The 20,414-nt window shown below is 42.5% G+C and overlaps 1 protein-coding gene across 4 annotated transcripts in view; it reads right to left on the bottom strand.

Annotated features, from left to right (window-relative positions):
* Positions 1-18,059: 18,059 nt before the first annotated feature.
* LOC127655715 (nuclear receptor ROR-alpha A-like) overlaps positions 18,060-20,414 on the bottom strand; it is a 42,237-nt gene continuing 39,882 nt past the window's right edge. For all 4 annotated transcript variants that reach the window (XM_052143663.1, XM_052143664.1, XM_052143667.1 and 1 more), the window contains 4 exons: positions 20,292-20,399; positions 19,890-20,000; positions 19,683-19,792; positions 18,060-19,532 (listed from right to left, as the gene is read on the bottom strand). In XM_052143663.1, the coding sequence (XP_051999623.1) occupies positions 19,368-19,532; positions 19,683-19,792; positions 19,890-20,000; positions 20,292-20,399 (494 nt within the window). In that variant the 3' untranslated portion in view covers positions 18,060-19,367. The remainder of the gene's footprint in view (positions 19,533-19,682; positions 19,793-19,889; positions 20,001-20,291; positions 20,400-20,414) is intronic.

The raw sequence follows: 20,414 nt of genomic DNA, 5'->3' as shown, positions 1-20,414 counted from the left end.
GTGGAGGATACAGTCGACCAGCTTCCCGGTCGTGGGAGAACCCGCCCAACCCTTCCCGTCTTTCAGTCGCTCTCCTCCTCAGGTGGTGGCGCCCGCCAGCACGGGTGCGGCCGTGGCGCCTGGGCCGGTCTGCTGGAGGTGCGGGGACCCGGACCACTTCCGGGATCAGTGTCCGCTGATGGAGGTGGGGGCGGTGGTGCGGGTCTCCGATGTCCCGCAGGCTGCCCCGGTCGGGCTGGAGCGTGCGGGTCCCGGTAAGGATCCAGGGGGTACATACCAAGCTTTGATGGATACCGGCTGTAATCAGACCACCATCCACCAACGCTTGGTTCAACCCGGGCTTTGGGCACAGCTAAGCGGGTGAGGGTGAGGTGTGTGCATGGGGATATTCACAAGTATCCCATGGTGACTCTGGCAATTAAATTCGGGGAGAAAAGCATAGTGTGGAGGCAGCGGTTAGTTCCGCCTCACCCATCCGCTAATCTTGGGTACTGATTGGCCAAATTTTAGAAATGTATTAGAGGGAGTCTGTGCGGATGGGTCCTGCATGAAAGTAAAGAGATGTGTGATGTGCGATGCTTTGGCGGGGAGGCGGAGCCGGGCCGCCCTCGGCTGCTCCAGGTGACGAGGGAAGGGGCGAGGGGACACCCCTCCTCTCAGGGAGTTCCTTGAGGGGATTTTCCTTTGGAGCAGTCGCGGGATGAAACCCTTAAGCACGCCTTTGACCAAGTGAGAGTAATCGATGGTCAACAACTCCGGCCGGTGTCGCCGTTTCATATCCGTATTTTTCAGTTATTAAAGATCGGTTGTATAGAGTGGCGCAGGACGCTCGAACAAAGGAGGAGGTGACACAATTGTTGATTCCACGGAGCCGCCGGAAATGGTTTTCCAGGCGGCTCACTATAATCCTATGGCCGGTCACCTAGGGGAACGGAAAACACTTTTCCGTCTAATAGCCCGTTTCTATTGGCCGGGCATTGGCGGCGACGTTCGCAGGTGGTGTCGCGGCGTGCCGCGAATGTCAGCTGGTAAACCCACCGGCCACCCCAAAAGCGCCTTTGCGCCCCCTTCCATTGATCGAGGTTCCTTCGAGAGAATTGGAATGGACCTCGTCGGGCCATTAGAATGGACGTCACGCGGACATCGCTTTGTGTTAGTCCTGGTGGATTACGCAACGCGGTATCCGGAAGCAGTGCCTCTGAGCAACATCTCAGCACGCAGTGTTGCGGGGCACTCTTCAAGATAATCTCCGGGTGGGGGTTCGAAAGAAATCCTCACCGATCAAGGCACTACGTTTATGTCACGAACACTTCGCGAACTTTACGAATTGTTGGGCATTAAGTCGATTCAGCACTAGCGTGTACCATCCGCAGACGGATGGGCTGGTGGAACGATTTAATAAAACATTAAAAAATATGATTCAGTAAATTCGTGCACGAAGACGCTAGGAATTGGGATAAATGGCTGGACCCCTGTTATTCAGCGGTACGAGAGGTTCCGCAAGCCTCCACGGGATTTTCCCCATTTGAGCTGCTATACGGACGACGCCCACGCGGGTCCTCGACGTCATCCGCGAAACTTGGGAGGAGGGGCCTTCCAATGCCAAAAATGAAATTCAATACGTTCTTGATCTTAGAGCAAAACTCCACACACTGGGGCAATTAACACAGGAGAATTTGCTCCAGGCTCAAGAACGCCAACGCCGGCTGTATGACAGGGGTGCTCAGCTACGGGAATTTGCACCGGGAGATAAAGTACTTGTATTACTCCCAACATCGAGCTCAAAATTACTCGCCAAGTGGCAAGGACCCTTTGAGGTCACACGACGAGTAGGGGACCTCGATTATGAAGTTAAACGTACCGATAGAGGGGCGCGTCAAATATATCACCTCAACCTCCTGAAATTGTGGAGGGAAGAGGCGGCCTCTGTGACGTTGGCAACGGTAGTTCCGAGAGGGCGGAGCTCGGACCGGAGGTAAACAAAGCCTGCGATCCTAACACCCGGTTCTGTGTGGAGACCACCTCTCACCACGCCAACTCGCAGAGGTTTCGAACTGCAAAAGGAGTTTGCGGACGTGTTCTCTCCTCTACCGGGCCGTACAGACCTCATACAACACCACATCGAGACCGAACCGGGCGTAGTGATACGTTGCCGCCCTTATCGCTTGCCCGAACATAAAAAAAAAATAGTTCGGGAAGAATTGGACGCGATGCTGGACATGGGAGTAATAGAAGAATCTCACAGCGATTGGTCCAGTCCGGTCGTCCTTGTTCCCAAGAGCGACGGGTCTGTCCGTTTCTGTGTGGATTATAGAAAAGTCAATCGCGGTGTCTAAATTTGATGCGTACCCAATGCCCCGTGTTGATGAACTGCTCGATCGGTTAGGTTCTGCTCGGTTTTATTCGACCTTGGATCTAACGAAGGGTTATTGGCAGATCCCCTTGACACCAATATCCCGTGAAAAACGGCCTTCACCACACCGTTCGGATTACACCAATTCGTGGCGCTTCCTTTCGGTTTGTTCGGGCACCAGCCACGTTTCAGCGCCTCATGGATAGGATCCTCAGACCGCATACTGCTTACGCCGCTGCGTATCTAGATGATATCATCATTTATAGCAATGATTGGCAGCGGCACTTGCAACATCTGAGGGCCGTCCTGAGATCGCTGAGACGGGCGAGGCTCACGGCAAACCCGAAAAAGTGCTTGTGATTGGGCATGTGGAGGTACGGTATCTGGGGTTCCACTTGGGTCATGGCCAGGTGCGACCCCAAATTGACAAGACCAGCGGCGATTGCGACTTGCCCTAGACCCAAGACCAAAAAGGGGGTGAGGCAGTTCCTGGGGCTGGCTGGCTATTATAGACGGTTTGTTCCTAATTATTCGGATGTCACCAGCCCGCTGACTGACCTTACTAAAAGGGAGCTCGGATCCGGTCCAGTGGTCGGAGCAGTGCCAACAGGCGTTTACAGACATTAAAGCTGCACTTTGTGGGGGCCGCTTTTGCATGCACCTGACTTCTCCCCTTTTGTTTTGCAGGCGGACGCTTCAGACAGAGGGCTGGGGGCCGTACTCTGCAGGTAGTGGAGGGAGAGGAGCCCGGTGCTGTACATTAGCCGGAAGCTCTCCTTGAGGGAGACTAAGTACAGCACCGTGGAGAAGGAGTGTCTGGCCATCAAGTGGGCGGTTCTCACCCTCCGATACTATCTGCTGGGGCGGGCCTTCACCCTCTGCTCGGATCATGCCCCACTGCAGTGGCTCCACCGCATGAAAGACACTAACGCCCGGATCACCCGTTGGTATCTGGCCCTCCAGCCTTTTAAGTTCAAGGTGGTCCACAGACCGGGGTGCAGATGGCTGCCGCTGACTTCCTCTCCAGGAATGGGGGAGTGGTAGGCAGGCGGATGACGCCCGGCCTGAGTCGGGCGGTGGGGGTATGTGGCAGCGGGGCGTGGTCAAGCGCCCGTCCGGAGAGAAAGCGGTAAGGGCTCACACCTGAGCTAAATGATAACTAACACCTGTGTCTAATTTCAGTAACGTGAGGAGAGCGGCATAAAAGGGCAGGAGCGACGGAGCATGGGGAGAACCAAGGAAGACTGTCTCTGTTGTATTATAAAAAACTTAAGAATTAAAAACTTACCCCTTAAGTTGACGTTTGTTTCCGTCCCGTCCTTGAGCTATTTCACACACCTTAAATTTGATATAATTATAGATTGAGAGAAGAAAAAGAATACTACTTAAGCAGTTATTCTGTTTGATGAATGGAATTTGTGTATTGAATAGATATTTAAATATATTATTCATGTGGTATAAACTATAATGGGATGAAATAAAAATTATAATAAAACCATATCAAATTCACAAAATATAGAGTATAGAGTAAAACAAAACCTTGGCTACAACATTCCTAAATATAGTGTACTTGTGGATACAATTATTATACAAGTTTTAAGGGTTAAGACAAGAAACGGATCTGTAAACTACATGAAGAAAAAGACAATGTTTATGAGAACATAGGTGTGAGATCATGACTTTAAAAATGTAAAAATAAACATCAGCATTGTTTTCTAAACATCTTATTGAGCTGCTGAAATAATAGAAATAGATTAGCACATATAAAACTAGAAAAAACATCACGGTCTATCCAACCAAACTCTTGATTCACTCAATGTTTCTGTACACAACTTTGTGACATTCCAAATGTTTGAACAATAAACAAACATGCATTCATTTTTCATTCAATTTTGAAATTGCCCAAGAAAATCGGGCACTGTAATCCAGGAGAATCCCACCCTTTGCAAGTATTGGGTTTATATTTAAAGCCTTTGACCTTGTGTGGACTGTAGGCATTTTCATTGTATGAAGAATCTGAAACCTATTTACAGGGGTTTCTGTCTTCTTTACAGTGAGAAATCAGTAGTAGAAGTTACAATCTCTGAAGACCTTTACAATCTACTGGCAGATGGTGCTTGATGCTCCTTCCCTTATGTGTGCATCATCGTGAGCATATTAATGGGAGCAAAACACCATTTAATCAGGATTTTTGACTGAAAGGAGGAGAGCACATCTTTCTGTCTCTTTATAGTGATAAATCAGTAGTGCGGCAAGCATACACAGTGTCTCATTCCCTCCTTAATGGTAAGCATGTAACCTGCTCTCCAACTCTCCTTCACAGCTAAAACATGGGTAGTGAGAGATAAACATCCAATTTATAAAACCTGGCAAAGATGTTAGGGGAAGCCCATTCTGCTGACAGGCAGATGTCCTGCAAGGACAGACCATTTACCAAAGCCCAGGAGGAAGCCGTGGTAGAATGGGCCCCTATGGGACATTGTAAGCAAGCACAATGGCGTCAATCACCCAATGAGACTATGCTTGGAGATTGCCAAACCTTTCGAGAAGCCTCCAGAGCAAACAAAGTGCTGCTCCGTCTGACTAATCTGACTTGTATACTCAATATACATGAGCAGCACCCTGACTGGGTAGAATATATTAAATTTCTTTGCCTCGTCCAACTCAAAGTGAAGATGTCAAAAAGCACTCAAGGATACAACCTGAGGCCAAAAGGGAGTGGTTAACCCTTTAGGCACATAATCACACCTAGGTTTAAGCACAGCCTTCAAGCGAGGCCCAAATTAAAGGCAGAAATCATGGACCGACAGGGCCTGAAGATCTCGCAGACACTTCACTGAAGCCAGAGTGATTAATAGCGTGGTCCTCAAGGAGAGTGCCTGCAAGCTTGCCCTACTCCAGCATCTCAAACGGGGGACCCGTAAGCACATTTAACACAAGCACTAAGTCCCAGACCAGGATCACAGTGGGACGAGAGGGTCTCAGCTGTCTTGCTCCCCACAAAAATCATGGTCACCCAGTCGAGTTTATGCCTAATAATGAGACCTGCCGTCTAGGCACCACTCTAATACACTCTTCACCCAAATGACACTGAGGCCCAAACACTACAAATGAGCAAGCAACAGATCCCTGTGCACACCAGATAGCTCCTCCGACTGCACTAATAGCAACCAGTCATTGAGTTCTGAAAAATGATGCCTCTCATCCTCCACGAAGCGAGCACTGCATTGACACACGCCGAAGGGCAGGAATTTAGACTGGTATGCTGTTCCCTCTATGGCAAAACACAAGAATGACAAGGGGCTATCTGCACATGTATGCGTCTTCGACAAACCAATCCAAAGCACAGACATGAGACAAGATCGGTCTCTGAGTGACATTCTTGCATAGTGATTTCACTTGAGTCCGATTCAAGCATCGCAAGTACAAAATGGGCCACAGCCTGCCATCCATGTTGCCTACCAGAAAGTAATGGCTTTGGAAGCCTTTCTGTATGCCGCATATCGGCACAGATTCTATTGCCTCTTTGGAAAGGGTGAAAGAGTGAAAGACTGGAGGAGAGAATGGCATTGAAGTGAGGCGGCTGCCTCGCAAACTGTAGAGCATAGCTGCGTTCGACTTGTATCCTTAAGTTCAGGGGTAGGTGTAGGGGTAGGCTTTAGGTATAGGGACCAATGACTCCCTACTATGGTTAGGGTTAGGGGTGGGTTTATGGATAAGAACCAATCAGGTAGCAGGAAGTAAGAATCTGGCAGGGAGTCAGATTTTGGCAAACCAACAGCCTCAGTTCATTTGGAAACCGTAAAATGCAACAATATTCATTAAACATGTTCATGATAGGCATTTATATAATATTAACTTAAAGTGAAGTTCCTAAACGTAAGTTCGGGTGGAGCAAGTCCATCTGATCTTTCAATTCAGCCAGAGTATATAAGCAGCTGTTTACCTCTCTTTGATCTCAGCTGTTTCCAACATCTCTCCACCTCCCCAATAGACATCGTGCCCCACTTAATCATCTTCTATTAATACTCCTGGGGGGAGTAAAATTATCACGATCAGGTGATGTAATAACCTCATTTGTGTTTTAGTTTGCAGTTTTATTGCTGGTCTACTATTTTAACCTTACCAAAGTTTGCTTGCATTGCCTGAGGCAGAAAATGATAATATAAAATAATACTCATATTGCTCATAATACTTCCATTGAACTCATAGTAGCCACATCATGGGCTTCACCTCTTGAATGTTTTGTATTTATGTGTGTATTTATACATTTTTGCATAATAGGTGCATAATCAGTTGTAATGCACTAAAATAATTACAGGCAATTGCACTTCTACTGTCAGTGACACAAATTACATTTTAACTATAAATCATTGCTTCTGGTCTGCAGCAGTATGAACATTCATGAGAAGGTAAAGTTCCTCGTGTGATGTATTTGTGTTGGCATGTAATGAACGTGATCTCACATTTTTCTCTCAGTTGAGACATCCAGGATAAGCACACAAACACACCATTGTGAGTAATCACATTGATACAAATACAGATCTAAACCAAAAAAAAACAACAAAGCTTCTGTACAGCATTCCTCCTACTATGTTGTAAACAGTGCTGTTCTTCCGAGTGTCACACATGCATCTGTTCTTGCGTGAACATGCCAACGCGATAATGTCACATGCGCGTTCTGCTGCTGACTGGAAGCGATGATTTATAGTATTAATCAAGTTGTGTCAAAATGTTCTAGAATTGTTTTGCTTTAGTTCATTTTAATTAAGTACATTGAACAAGCATCCAAAATCCTTTTCATGAGTGTAAGTATAAAAAAGTTGTATTACATTCCGATGCCTCGCACAGAAGGAGTAAAAGCATCAAATATAGTCCCATGCCATGGGAAGAGCCCATGGTTAGTGATGTGATGTGCAGTCTGTCTAATATTTCTCGATGGAAGTTAATGTGTGTTAGAGTCGTGCTAACTGTGAGTTGTCCGTTCTGCTTTTGCGCTTTTAAAGCCAAACTCCTGTTATTTGAGCCAAGATCGTGTCAAGTTCACAAGCTATTGGAGTAGGAGGTTGCACCATCAAGGATTTGTTGATTTTTTAAAAAAACGATGTACGTTCCCGGTCTGTAAGCATAGGTGCTAACCAGCCTAGCCTCTTAAGGCAAATGTCAGAAGGGGTTAAGATGGGAGGGAGCATTTTTTCTTAATGCAGGGCCCGACATACCGCATGGTCAGAAATGAACCCTTAAATGCATGGTGTTGAACCAAACATTATTATATGCAGTAACTTGGGTCTTTAGCAACCCAGCACCTATATATCTATCACAAACAGATCTGCAAAATGTTCAGAGGTGTAACATTTTCAAAGCAGTTTGAAGACAATTAGAAAATATTTGAACAGAATATATTTTGATGTTTTTTTTCATATTAAGAGATATGCAACAAATCACAGAACAGTATTCATTACTTCCACACTAAAATTTCATGAGATGCAACTGGCTTTCAAACTCACAATGATACTTAACACATAAGCTACGCAGAAGCTACACCGATGCTACACATATTCTATGTGAAGTTACATATTTACTACATATTTTCTCAGGCACTGACTGAGTTAGACGCACAACATAATTTCAGTAGTACACCCAATCATACCATTCATGTGTAACACCTTCCATGTTATTTCTTCAACAAATAGCAATTTCAAATGTAAAACAACTCAATCACTGAAACGTCGTTACTGTCGTAACCTCCATTCCGTGATGGGGAATGTTGTGTCGATGAAGTGAGTGGTCACTCCTGGGAGCCCCAGATTTCGCTGAAATTGGCGAGTGGAATCTGCATGCCACTCCCCCAGACATACAGGTATATAATGAGCTGGAATGCATACACTCATTCAGGTTTCGCACAGAGGAGCCGACACAAGGTCCCGACTGATTCAGCGGGTAGTTCGGTGTTGTGGCAGGAGGGACACAACGTCTGGTTACCTCAATCAGGGAACGGAGGTTACGACAGTAACTGAGATGTTCCCCTTCTGTTACTCACTCAATGTTGTGTCGATGTAGTGAAACAAGGGGTCCCTATGGAAAACGCCACAACTACTGAACTGTGTTACGTGGACTGGAGGTGTGAGACGGGCAGAGCTCATTGTGATCGTAGCCAGCTTACCAGGCCGTCACGTAACCTCCCCAACTCACTCGTAGATGTCAAATGGTCCCCTGCACCTTGGGAACAAGTCGACTCCCCAAAGAATTAGGACCGGCTTTTGCCCAGAAGGAACGATACAGTTCAGCTGGGGGCCATATAAGGTCCACGTTGGGGGTGTCCCTCCAAAGAGGATGACACCGCGGAGACCACACCCTGCCCGGGGGGGGTGGGGCTTTAGAGTGGGAATACTTCACATGGTCTTCCCGATCCTCGGTCAGAGAATACCAGAGCGGGCAGTGGGAGGATTCTAGGAAGCAAACAGGTCCACCTGCACTTGAACGAATTGACTCCAAATCAGCTGGACCACCTGAGGGTGGAGTCTCCACTCTCCCCTGAGCGTGACCTGCCACAACAGAATGTCCACTTTGCTGTTGAGGTGGCCCGGGAAATGAGTGGCCCACAACTAACTGAGTCACTGGTGATTCCAGAGGAGGAGACGGCGGGCGAGTTGTGACATTCAACAAAAGTGTAGTCCACCTTGCCAGTTGATGAATCCAATTGTCACTGTTCTGTCCGTCTGGAGCTCCGGATCTTGCTCCGGATCAACAGCAAAAGCCTCCGCAGGGCAAGCAGTACCGCCAGCAACTCGAGACAGTTGATGTGCCAATGCAGTCGCAGGCCAGTCCAAGGACCGGTGGCTGCGTGCCTGTTGCACATGGCGCCCCAGCCATGCTTGGAGGTGTTTGTCGTAAACACGGCATGCCTGGAGACCTGGCCTAGGGGAACTCCTGCCCATAGGAATGCTAGGTCAGACCAAGAGCTGAACGGATGATGGCAGACCATCTGGTGCTGAAGTGATCTCATATGTATCAACCCGAGCGGCATTACAGCCGCAGAGGATGCCATGTGACCCAGGAGCCTCTGAAAGGATTTGAGTGGGTCTGACGTCTTCTGCCTGAACATACTCAGACAGTTCAGCACCAACTGCGCACACTTGTTTATAGTTATGTTATAAACAAACACGTTTGTGTGTGTAGTGAAATACAATAATTATACTGTAATTGGTGTAGAACATTTCACTTGCTAGCACACGTGTGAATTTTTCTTTATAACGGCAATAATTATAATAAATATAAATACATCCTTTAGCCCTAGGCTTACCAAGAACATGTGAGTCTTGAAATGATGTTGACCACTGGTTGGTAACAATGACAATCTATAAATTAGTTACTACCATGGTCTATTTAGAAAGAATATCCTGCAGTTATAAAAACTTTACAACATTTGACCTTATCAGACTAGCAATCATTTTGTCTAATGTTAACAAATGTTGCCTAACTTATGTAACTTAATTTATTTCAAAACTTCAATGTTTCGAATAAGTCAAAAAGTCACTTATCTGTTCAGATGACTTGTTTTCAGATATCCATCTTTTCCTTTCATTATTTATTTGTCCATTCACTCTGATAAGATGTCCTGTATTCAGTGTACACCTGTGCCTTGAACTACATTCATCCGTGCAGAGGAGCAGAGCCGAAGCACGACTTATGTCATTACCATAACAATGTTCTTCTACAAGACACATGCAGTTTTATTTTTTAACTGCTAGAGGGCCAAAAGTTACATGTAGCTTTAAATGACCCTAAACACTTTTGGTAATAAAAATATTTGTATTTTATTTTTTGTTACACTATTTAGAAGAGAAACATTGAGGAATACTTAAGAGGTGGAGGAAAAACTCCAAACACTGGATGAGGTACAGGGTTTGGAATGAGGTCCTGGGTCACTAAAGACCTAAGGTGTGCATTTAAGTGTTAAGGGGTTCTTTTGTCAAAAATACCACAAATAAATGTGGGTCCAAAAAATGCTCTCGTAATGAACTCTTATGTTTTTTATTTGTAACACCTGCTATAATTCTTAATATTCTATTATAGTCCTTTTATACAAACTGTATTATAGCATAAAATATTAATTGATGTGTGGCAGGGCAGAGGGCGGGGCCGGGTCGTGATTATACACACCCGGTCCCTTATAAGGCTCATCAAGCCTCCGAGAGGGATAAAGGCCGTCTGCGGAGGGTTGTGCGGGAGAGAGAGATAGTTTATGGACATGTCCGTCATGTATGTGTGTTTGTGTCTGTTTAAGTTTTATATTAAAACTATTATTTATATTGAAAAGCCGGTTCTCTCCTCCTCCTTTCCATTAACCACTTTACATGATGTTAATTGAATTCTTAGGGTAAGAGGTAATAACACATTCTCAATCTTGAGAATTTCTTTTTATTTATTTATTAAATTGTTGTATTTTACAAAGCTTATTTTTAAATGGTTGTACAAAAATATGCTCTCATAAAAGTAAAAACTGCCCCTGTGGGGAGTTTAAATTCAAAAAGTATGTGAGTATTTAAGCCACACTTAAAATACATCAATGTTATCATTAGATAACAAAATATCAATCAAAGTGACATTTATTTAAAATAAATACATTACAAACACCTTTTAAGTAAAACATTTCACAAAATTAAGTTTGTTAGGTTTTAAATGATGGGAAACGTTTGTTCAAATATTAGCATTTGGACGATTAGTTGCACCTTTGTAAAGTGAGCGGAACTGAATGCAAGCTATTAATTCCTTATCTAACATTAGTTTTGTTGCACCTAATGAATTCAGCCAGTTAGTTCAGATGTTACCACATGAAGCACATCTTTAGGAAAAAAATGTCAGTGGTTCTGAGAAAATTTCTCTAGAATTATGTGTTTGGAGACGCTGCTTGGTTTAATATGTAATCATCTGTGCAATGAAATTCACATTTTTAAGTGTGTCTGTCTAAAAGTGTCCAAATGCACTTTGTGACCACAGTATTTGCTGTATATCAAAGTGAGATCTCCTAGTGAGCCGCCCTTCCAAGACAGCATTTGAGCATGTAAGCAAACAGCTCATCTAGGTTTCGAGACACAACCCTCAGCAGGGTTGGGTACAGGTTCATGGGAGGTGTGGTAATATTATGGTTTCAGTGTCTACCTGGCATTCCTGTTTGACATGTTTGTCATTTGTATTACAGACTTTCTAAACATTGTCCAATAATTTTCTTAAACAACGTAAAATATTTTGTGATCACATGCTAGATAAGTTACAAATCCTAAACCCTGCACATTGTTGGCTTTAAAATGGACTCTGTCCACTTTTGTAAGTATATTGTTTGCATTCTGTATATTGTGTTGGGGAATACAGATTAAACCAGTAAAGAGACCAGTATAGACAATGAATGCCATTATGTAATTGAGAGTGAGAAGTCAGCAAAAACGAGTTTGAGGATTGAACTACAGTAACTTTACAAACAAGATCACTAGTATTTATAGTTATTTGATAAATCAATCATCTCTACAGGTTTTTCAAATTCTGATTTAAACATATAAAGGTTTTAAAAACCTCTCCATATATATTACACAGTGCATTCAGAAAGACTTCAGACCCCTTCATTTTTTCATATTTTGCTTTAAAATATTTTTTTTTCCACATCAATCTACACTCCATAATGACAAAGCAAAACCCAGATTTTTGATAATTTTACAAATGTATTAAAAAGAAAACTGAAATTTCACATTCACTTAAGTATTCAGGCCCTTTGCTATGACACTTGAAATTTAGCTCAGGTGCATCCCATTTCTCTGGATCATCTTGAGATGTTTCTACACTTTGATTAGAGTCCACCTGTGGCAAATTTAACTGATTGTACATGATTTGGAAAGGCACACAACTGTCTATATAAGGTTTCAAAGCTGAAAATGCATATCAGAGCAAAAACCAAGTCATGAGGTCATAGCTGCCTGCAGAGCTCAGAGACTGGATTGTGTTGAGGCACAGATCTGGGGAAGAAAATCGGCTGCATTGAAGGTTCACAGAAGTTTGGAACTACCAGGACACTTCCTAGAGCTGGATCTCGCTAGGAGCGAAGAGACAAGACCCAAATGGATGGGGAGAAAACACAGCCCAGGGTGACAAAATGTTGAAGGGCTGGAGCAGGAGAACTGACAGGAACATCCACAAAACTGGGAAACAGGACAAACAGACACCTAACAGTAAGAAACATCCACAACGAACTTGCACGAGACAGAGAACAAAGGGAGATAAAAAAATTTAGCAAACAAGGAGGGTAACAAAGGAGGCAGATGGAACTAATAACAAGATAACAGGGCAAAAGAGGGGACAGGGTTATCACGCAAGACAGTGGAGTGCGTGGCAATGAGAAACCAAAACAAAACCATGCACTATGACAGAAATGACACAAATGACAGAAACAAACAATAGACATGAGGGCATGCTGCTAGGATGTGCGGTGTGGACTCCTCACTCTCCCATTTCAGGCACTAACCAATTGCTCATCAAACTATCCGCAAACAAATCTGTGCAAGAAGATGAACTTATTGCATTCCTCGAAGCAATCAGTTCACATCACAAACCGCTGTGTGTGTACACTGATAGTCAATACACTTTTCTCACATCTGCCGGAACACCAATCAAACATTTTAACATCATAAATTAGATTTGGCAGGAGATTAAAACATGTGATTCCTCACTCTCCGCCGCCAAAATGTGCGCACACATTAACAAAAATCCAGATGAGAACGAGAAAAACAACAACATCGCAGATCAATTAGTGAAATTAGCAGCACAAAAGGGAGATGAATGGCAGCCTGACAGACTGATTGTTCCTGCTGTGAATGCGGTTCATACTATTCCTATTGACTTAAAACAGTACCAACAAGAACTGTGGAGTTCTGATGGAGAGCTGACACTGCACCTGCAGCAGGACCAACTAGTCAAGGTCACTGAAGGCATGATTTTAAGAGACGATAAATACATAATTCCAGAAGCCCTGATAAAGTTGTACCACGATTATGCACATGTATCAGCTCCCAAAACACAACAGCTGATACAAAAGAACTTCTGGTGGCCACAAATTGCATCAGACATTCAAAGATGGTGTGACACATGCTTCGTATGTGCCACCATTAACCAAGGTAAGCCTGGCCATACAAAACTGTGTAGACAAGAGCCACCCAAAGGACCTTGGGAGTCACTCAAATTGGATTTTATAGGCCCACTACCCAGTGCCAAACGGGGGTATTGTTATAGCCTTTTGCCAAATTTTCCAAATGGGTCGAAGTGATTCCTACTCGCAATAACAACGCAAACACAATGGCACGTGTGGTATCGAACCAAATCCTCCCACTCTGGGGAGCACCAATCCAAATCGAATCTGACCAGGGTACACACTTCACTGGTCAGGTGATGAAACACATATGCCACAAATATTTCATGTTCCATACAAACCATAGAGCTCCGGAATGGTGGAAAGGGCTAATCGCACCATAAAAGAAAGCATCTCGAAACAGGTAGTACAACACAAAAACCAATGGATTGATGCCCTACCCACAGTTCTAACAATACTGCGGGCAACTCCTTCAAAAGCTACAGCTATCAGTCCATTCCAACTCATGTCTGGAAGAGTCATGAAGCTGCCCATAGACCCAGAAATTACCCCAGCAGACCTGGGGCCTCTCGTGATTGCAACTAAAACAATCGGTGCTAAAGCAATTACGGGAGAGGCTGGAAGTGCTACATGCACATGCTGCTCTGAAACAACAGAAATCAGATTTAATAAATAATGCACAATTCAACCCAAGCTCTGAGGTGAAATTCTCTGAAGGAGACATGGTAATGATACATGTTTTGTGAAGCAAGGTGCATTCACACCCCGATGGCATGACCCATATGAAATTAAAACTATATGCAACAGCTGTGTGGCCACAACCGTAAAAGGGAAACTGCGATGGTACCACATGTCTCAGTACAAATCATTTAAAGGTACACAGAATAAATAAATAACTGTCACTGTCTTCTCTTCCTGCCTTCCAGGTCGACTGCAGCGATCCCATGGAGGCCGGATGAAAGAAAACGTGCATCAGACTGGGCCAAAGAATTTCACTCACACACAACCTGAAATGTGGGAGGTGGGTGTGGAAATACTCCAAGGGGCCATTCACACAAAAAATCACTGTCAAACCCAAAGAGACAGCTACATGGCCTCCCGGTATAGTACCGGATCCAAATTGCACACCACAAATTTGCTGTAGTTCAGGTAGCACCCACCCACCTACAGGAAACATTTCAGGATACACTCGAGCACCAAAATTCATGCACAACCTCACTGCCTGGTATCAACTCAAAATAGATTCAGGTGACACAATTGGCAGCATGTACACTCTACACGAAAACAACAACAATGGCATAGACCCAAAATTGTGCTATTATGTTAAAAATTTGGAACCTGCAACATATAGGTACACACATACAGAAACACATAATGACACACATATAAGATTCACAGAGTTAATGTACAATCTCACATAGTACACACCTAATGAGCCAAAAACCAAATCTTTTGTGTGGACCAACCGAATGGAAGGAACGTATTGTGTCGAAGCATGTTCACATAGCATAGACAATTTCACCAATCCACACAACTGTTCATGGACTGTTACGTAAAACAATACGTAACAGTCCATGAACAGTTGTGTGGATTGGTGAAATTTGACCACCTGTGGATACACTAAACCCAAAAAGTGTCCAGAATTGCACTCAATTCCTCCTGGTGGACTGATTAGAGGAAACATCAACAAGATTTCATTACATGATGTAAATTTGGTAATGACACATGTAACTTAAAACATTTCCAATATACTCTCTGCTTATACAAAACATTGTAATGTTAATGATGAGTCATATGCATGGCTACAGTCACAAATCGATGATTTAATTTCTGATTACAAAGACAGACTTGTCGTCCAAATTCCACCTGCTCGCTCAAAACGAGACCTGCTCAGCAGTATAGCAGGCTTGTTCGGATCAATTAATTCAGCAGCCAAAACTTATAAAATAACAAAACAATCCCAATTCTCCACATGGTTGACAAACTAGATGGCCACTGGTTTCCAACACATCACCAATAGCAATGATAACATTATCAAAGCGGTTCGATCCGAAGCGCAGGCGCTTCTAACGATCAGCCACACATTGTTCAATCAGACCTGTACCATCGAACGTGACTTAGCCTGCAGATGATATGCAGGCTAAGCCACGTGCAACCGACATTGCACTTGCTCTCAGCCCCTTACAGCTGCCCACCTTACTAAGACTGAAGTGACACCGTAGGAAACCCTGTGAGCGGCCCACGGTGCCAAAACGGGGAAAACTGTAAGGCGGATGCCAGCTAGTCTGGGCTACTCCTCGAGAAAACAAAAGGCTCTCATGAGAATTAACATTTGAACTCTCTCTTGCATATGTAACAGCAACATCTGAGATACAGCACACTGTGCAGCTCGCACCTCAATTCTACAGTCTCATCATCTCCCCCTCACTTAAAGCTCACTAAAAACCTATGCAATATTAAGTGTGTACAAAAAGTAAATATACATGTTTGGTATCATTTAAAGTGTCTCACTGTGCCTGGCATACTGGTCTCATTCTCCCAGCCATAATGAAAAGCTAAAAGAACTTATAAAATATGAGAAATGTGGTGTGCCCCTTAAAGGTGTGTCCTCCCCCAGATCCTCCATACAAACTACCTCCTGTATGTAAATCCACAGGAATCAAGCCCCCATTCAATTACAAACTCTGATCCCACAGTTGTGAACCCCTCAATAGGGGACCAAAATCTAATTATAATGACAGACACCACAATTTGCAAAGCATATTGAATGATCTGGGTTTATAAGGAAAATGGGCAAAAGGTTTGGGTAGTCTGTAGGTAGACTTCCCACTTGATCGCTGTGTGTAGTTTTCGTTGCCATGTAAATATTTCTATAAATTCCTCAATTTCTGAATTGTTGTGATTATATTTGATTGATCGATGATTTTACCCTATGAATTGGATTTTGAATTATTGTTCTATTACCTGGTCAATAAATTGTAAACATTTGATTTTATTCTAACTGACTCTGAATTTTTTTTAATCAAGCAATAGACTTGTACTTGCATTTAACACGAGAACTACCGGAATTCTATAACTACTATATAATGATGACGATATAAAATATGACGACAGACATTAGAAGCTTCATTCTAAAACCTCAATAGAAGTTTCTAATGTAAATATGATATTTGGTACAGTCTAGTATGAACGGTCAGAATGACCGCTATGGCCATTCTAGTAGTAATAGAATTCCGGTAGTTCTCGTGTTAAATGCAAGTACAAGTCTATTGCTTGATTAGTGTCCTTTGGAAGATCAAAGCGTGTCTCAGCCATGACAGTATTACAAATGTCATAGACAGTAATGTCTTTGTATTGAAGGCCAAGTTTAAAATATATCTCTATAAATTAATGCGCATCCATGCTCTCAGTATCTTTGAGTAAATGAATGATGGCAATGACGCAATCGGAAAAGAGCTATACACACACCGGAAACTGTAACGCGTGCGCACGCGAAAGTCTCTTAGATTTGTTTTTGCACAGGTCACTTCGGTGGCTCCGTAAAATAGCAACAAATACACAGTGCACCAAAATATTCCTGATCCATGAGGTTTGATTTAGAGGTAAAATGATCTAATATCTAATACATTTTAATCTTTTATATGTATGTAGCTAATGAAAATCCCTAAAATTTTGAGACATGATAATTATTTGGGCAGCTGTGGCTCAGGTGGCAGAGCAGGTTGGCAGTTCAATTCCCGGCCCACATGACTCCACATGCCGAAGTGTCCTTGGGCAAGACACTGAACCCCAAGTTGCTCCCAGTGGCAGGCTAGCACCTTACACAGCAGCTCTGCCGTCATTGGTGTGTGAATGTGTCACAGTGTAAAGTATGGAGCTAAATCAGCGCTTTGAATACCGTTAAGTTTAAAAACGCGCTATATAAGTGCAGAACATTTACCATTTTACAATTTGTTCTGTCACGTTATTCTTGTGTTTTCCCCCCAAGAGACTCTTATTTTGTAGTTTTTCCTCTGTTATTTCTGTCTTGCTGTTTCATTGCCCTAATTGTATCCCTGGTGTTTCTCGTCATCTTGTTAGCCCTTGTGTATGCCTTCTTGTTCCATTTGGTTTTTGTTTGCATGTTAGTGCGTTGTAAGCCAGCATATAGCTGTTTTGTTTATGTTTACCGTCTTCATTGAGTTTCTCCTTTTGTTCCATAAAGATATCTTTCACTATATTCTGTTCTACTATTCCATAGTTTGTTCTGAGGTCTTTGTTGAATTTTACCCCAGCTTGCACCCCAGTCTTGGTGTATGACAGTCTTTCAGATCTGTTGTCATTTAGAGGATTTTAAACAGTTTCACTTTATTATTTTTTTTACAGATTTACGAGAAATCTTGCAACATGTTTAAGTTGTTTTTTTGGGCTGGACTTGAGCAATTCTAACTAATTTCATTGCCAGTGGATCTATAAAGATGCAAACAATTTTAGTGAGCAGAGGGCTGGGTTAATTGCACAACATCTGTGTCAGCAAGATGAGTCAGTGAAAACTCAGAAAGGAACACATCACTTCAGAGTCTGGAAGAGGAAACCAGTCTGTTTATATTTTTCCTGGAAACTGTCCCTCCCTCTCAGATCTACAGACACATCAATAATTTCTATGCTTTTCAGAGGTTTATTTGAGGCCCTTTCTGCAAAGCAGCACAAAACCAAAACAATCAGGAATTTATGCTTCCCAGAGCAAAACAATAACAGGGTTTCATGAACTGTGTGAGTGATAAATTAAAGCTGACACGAAATACAACAGGAACACAAACTGTGCCACAGCAAAAAACACAAAAGCTCACTAAAACATAGGAAAATGCACAAATTAAACTCCTGTAAATAAACATATGAACAATTGTTTATAGGTTTTTACAAATTAAAAGAAAATACAATTGTTATTATTCTAATTGTATACACAAGCATGATAAATAAGAGCATAACATCTCATTCTTTTTTAGACCTTTAAGCATAAATATTGAGAATCTTCAATTATCATATTTATTAAATTGATTGAATGACTAGTGAAAGTCACCAACACTGAATCACCCATCTTAATATAGTGATTATACAGTACAACAACCTTTTAGTTGAACTTGTCCTGCATGTGTCTAAAGTGAATGGTAATTTCAAGGAAAAACTTCCACAATCATGGAACAACAGGTTGTTCTCAAATACAGGTGAATCTCAAATCCAGGTGAGGATTGCATGTGCCAAAACAAGTATTAGTGGAATTGTAGGGGCAATTACAATACAAACATGATGACAAATAAGGTGTCAAATTAGAGGACTATATTTATATTAATGCAATAAGTGTATTAAGCATTTCTGCCTTTATATTGTCTGTGAATTAAAGAGGGAGTACAGAAGAAAATACTAAACGAAAAATCCCAGTTCTTTCTTCTCCCTGAACATTCTTTGGGGCTGGAAACTATGTTGGTTTTCAAAAGCATTCACTATTTGCATACATTCATCAGTGCTATGAATCACAATTTAATAATCAGAGCTAATGCTCCTTTATACCAGCTAGAATCAAGATAAGGTCATTATCTTAAAAAACATTACAAAATCCTCAGTCAAAAGCAACTTTAAGAATACTCAAATTAAATTCTTAAAATATTGCCAAAAACATTATCTCAACTGAAAAGCATAGGTTGAAGGCTAATATTTAACAAAATAGAATTTGCACAAAAATACTGATAAACTCAGACATATGCATAGAGCTATTAATATTATTTTCTGTGTGTGTGAGATTTACAAAAATATACAGTATTTATCTTCTTCAGCAGGTAAATGTTATGTTTTGACCTCAACTGCATACACCTCTTTCATTTATAACTGTGTGTCTGTGGGTGTTTAGTGAGTAGCCAGTGTCTGTATATCTGTGTCAAAGCCAAACAGCTCTTTGTACAGCGGAGGGAAGAGGGAAATCACAGTGAGTGGGTACAGCTGACGAAACCACCGCAGTTTCTCAATATGCTGTGCACACAGAGACTTCAACACCGGCACCCTCTGGTACAGCTGGAATCAGACGTGAAACACAACATTACCAATTTAAGTTTATATACAGCAAAATGCACTTAAATTACTATATTCTGTATAGAAATAACTTTTAGCCTCTTTTTCTCACAATCTAAAGCCTCTTTCCTTTCTCTCCATTACGTCTTTTACCTTAATAAGTAGACTCTCCTGATTGTCTCTGTGCAGGATGTGACTCAGGGCATGCTCCACATCTCTCCTTACTCTCTGCACTCTCTCTCTGTCTTCCAGACACAGCCGATCTAGACAAACATACGGAAAAAGAGAGAGATTAAGTCTATCTTCCTTTGATGTCAGAATTTATTCTCTAATCTGTAGTTATGTCACTATTGTGCTTGCCTGCGTTGATGAGGACAAGTGCGCTAAACATCGCCATCTGCTGTTCAGTCAGTCTCAGCGCACATAAATTGTGAGCGAAGTCAAATGCAGCAGCTATTAGATCACTACATGCTAAATAACATACACAAATGGAAACATAGACAGTGTCAAAAACTAAAACAGTCTCAAACTATGCTGATATTCATTCACTTTGGGGGTTAACAAGACTGATAGTAGATGTGAATGAGTCATTAAATAAGTAATTAAACCTTAGGCATGCTGTCAGAAAATGCACCTATGATAGAAGTCTATGGAGCAACCATTTTAAAGTTATAATCTCATGTCATCATTTACTTAATCTCATGTTGTTCCTAACCTGAAAGAATAGTCTGTAGGGACAACTATTGTAACCTTCTAACTCACCTAGAGATTTGAAAAGTTCTGTTCCAGCAAATTTGCCGTCAAAGAATACTGTGTTGTTTTCCGTGTTAAACATCCGACTCATCCGGACCAAAACCACTTCCATGGACCCTAATAAGGAAAAAT

Source organism: Xyrauchen texanus, chromosome 15 (assembly GCF_025860055.1).
Source record: "Xyrauchen texanus isolate HMW12.3.18 chromosome 15, RBS_HiC_50CHRs, whole genome shotgun sequence".
NCBI classification, from domain to species: Eukaryota; Metazoa; Chordata; class Actinopteri; order Cypriniformes; family Catostomidae; genus Xyrauchen; species Xyrauchen texanus.
Note: the sequence above shows the minus strand (reverse complement) of the source record. Positions and strands in the feature narration are given on the sequence as shown.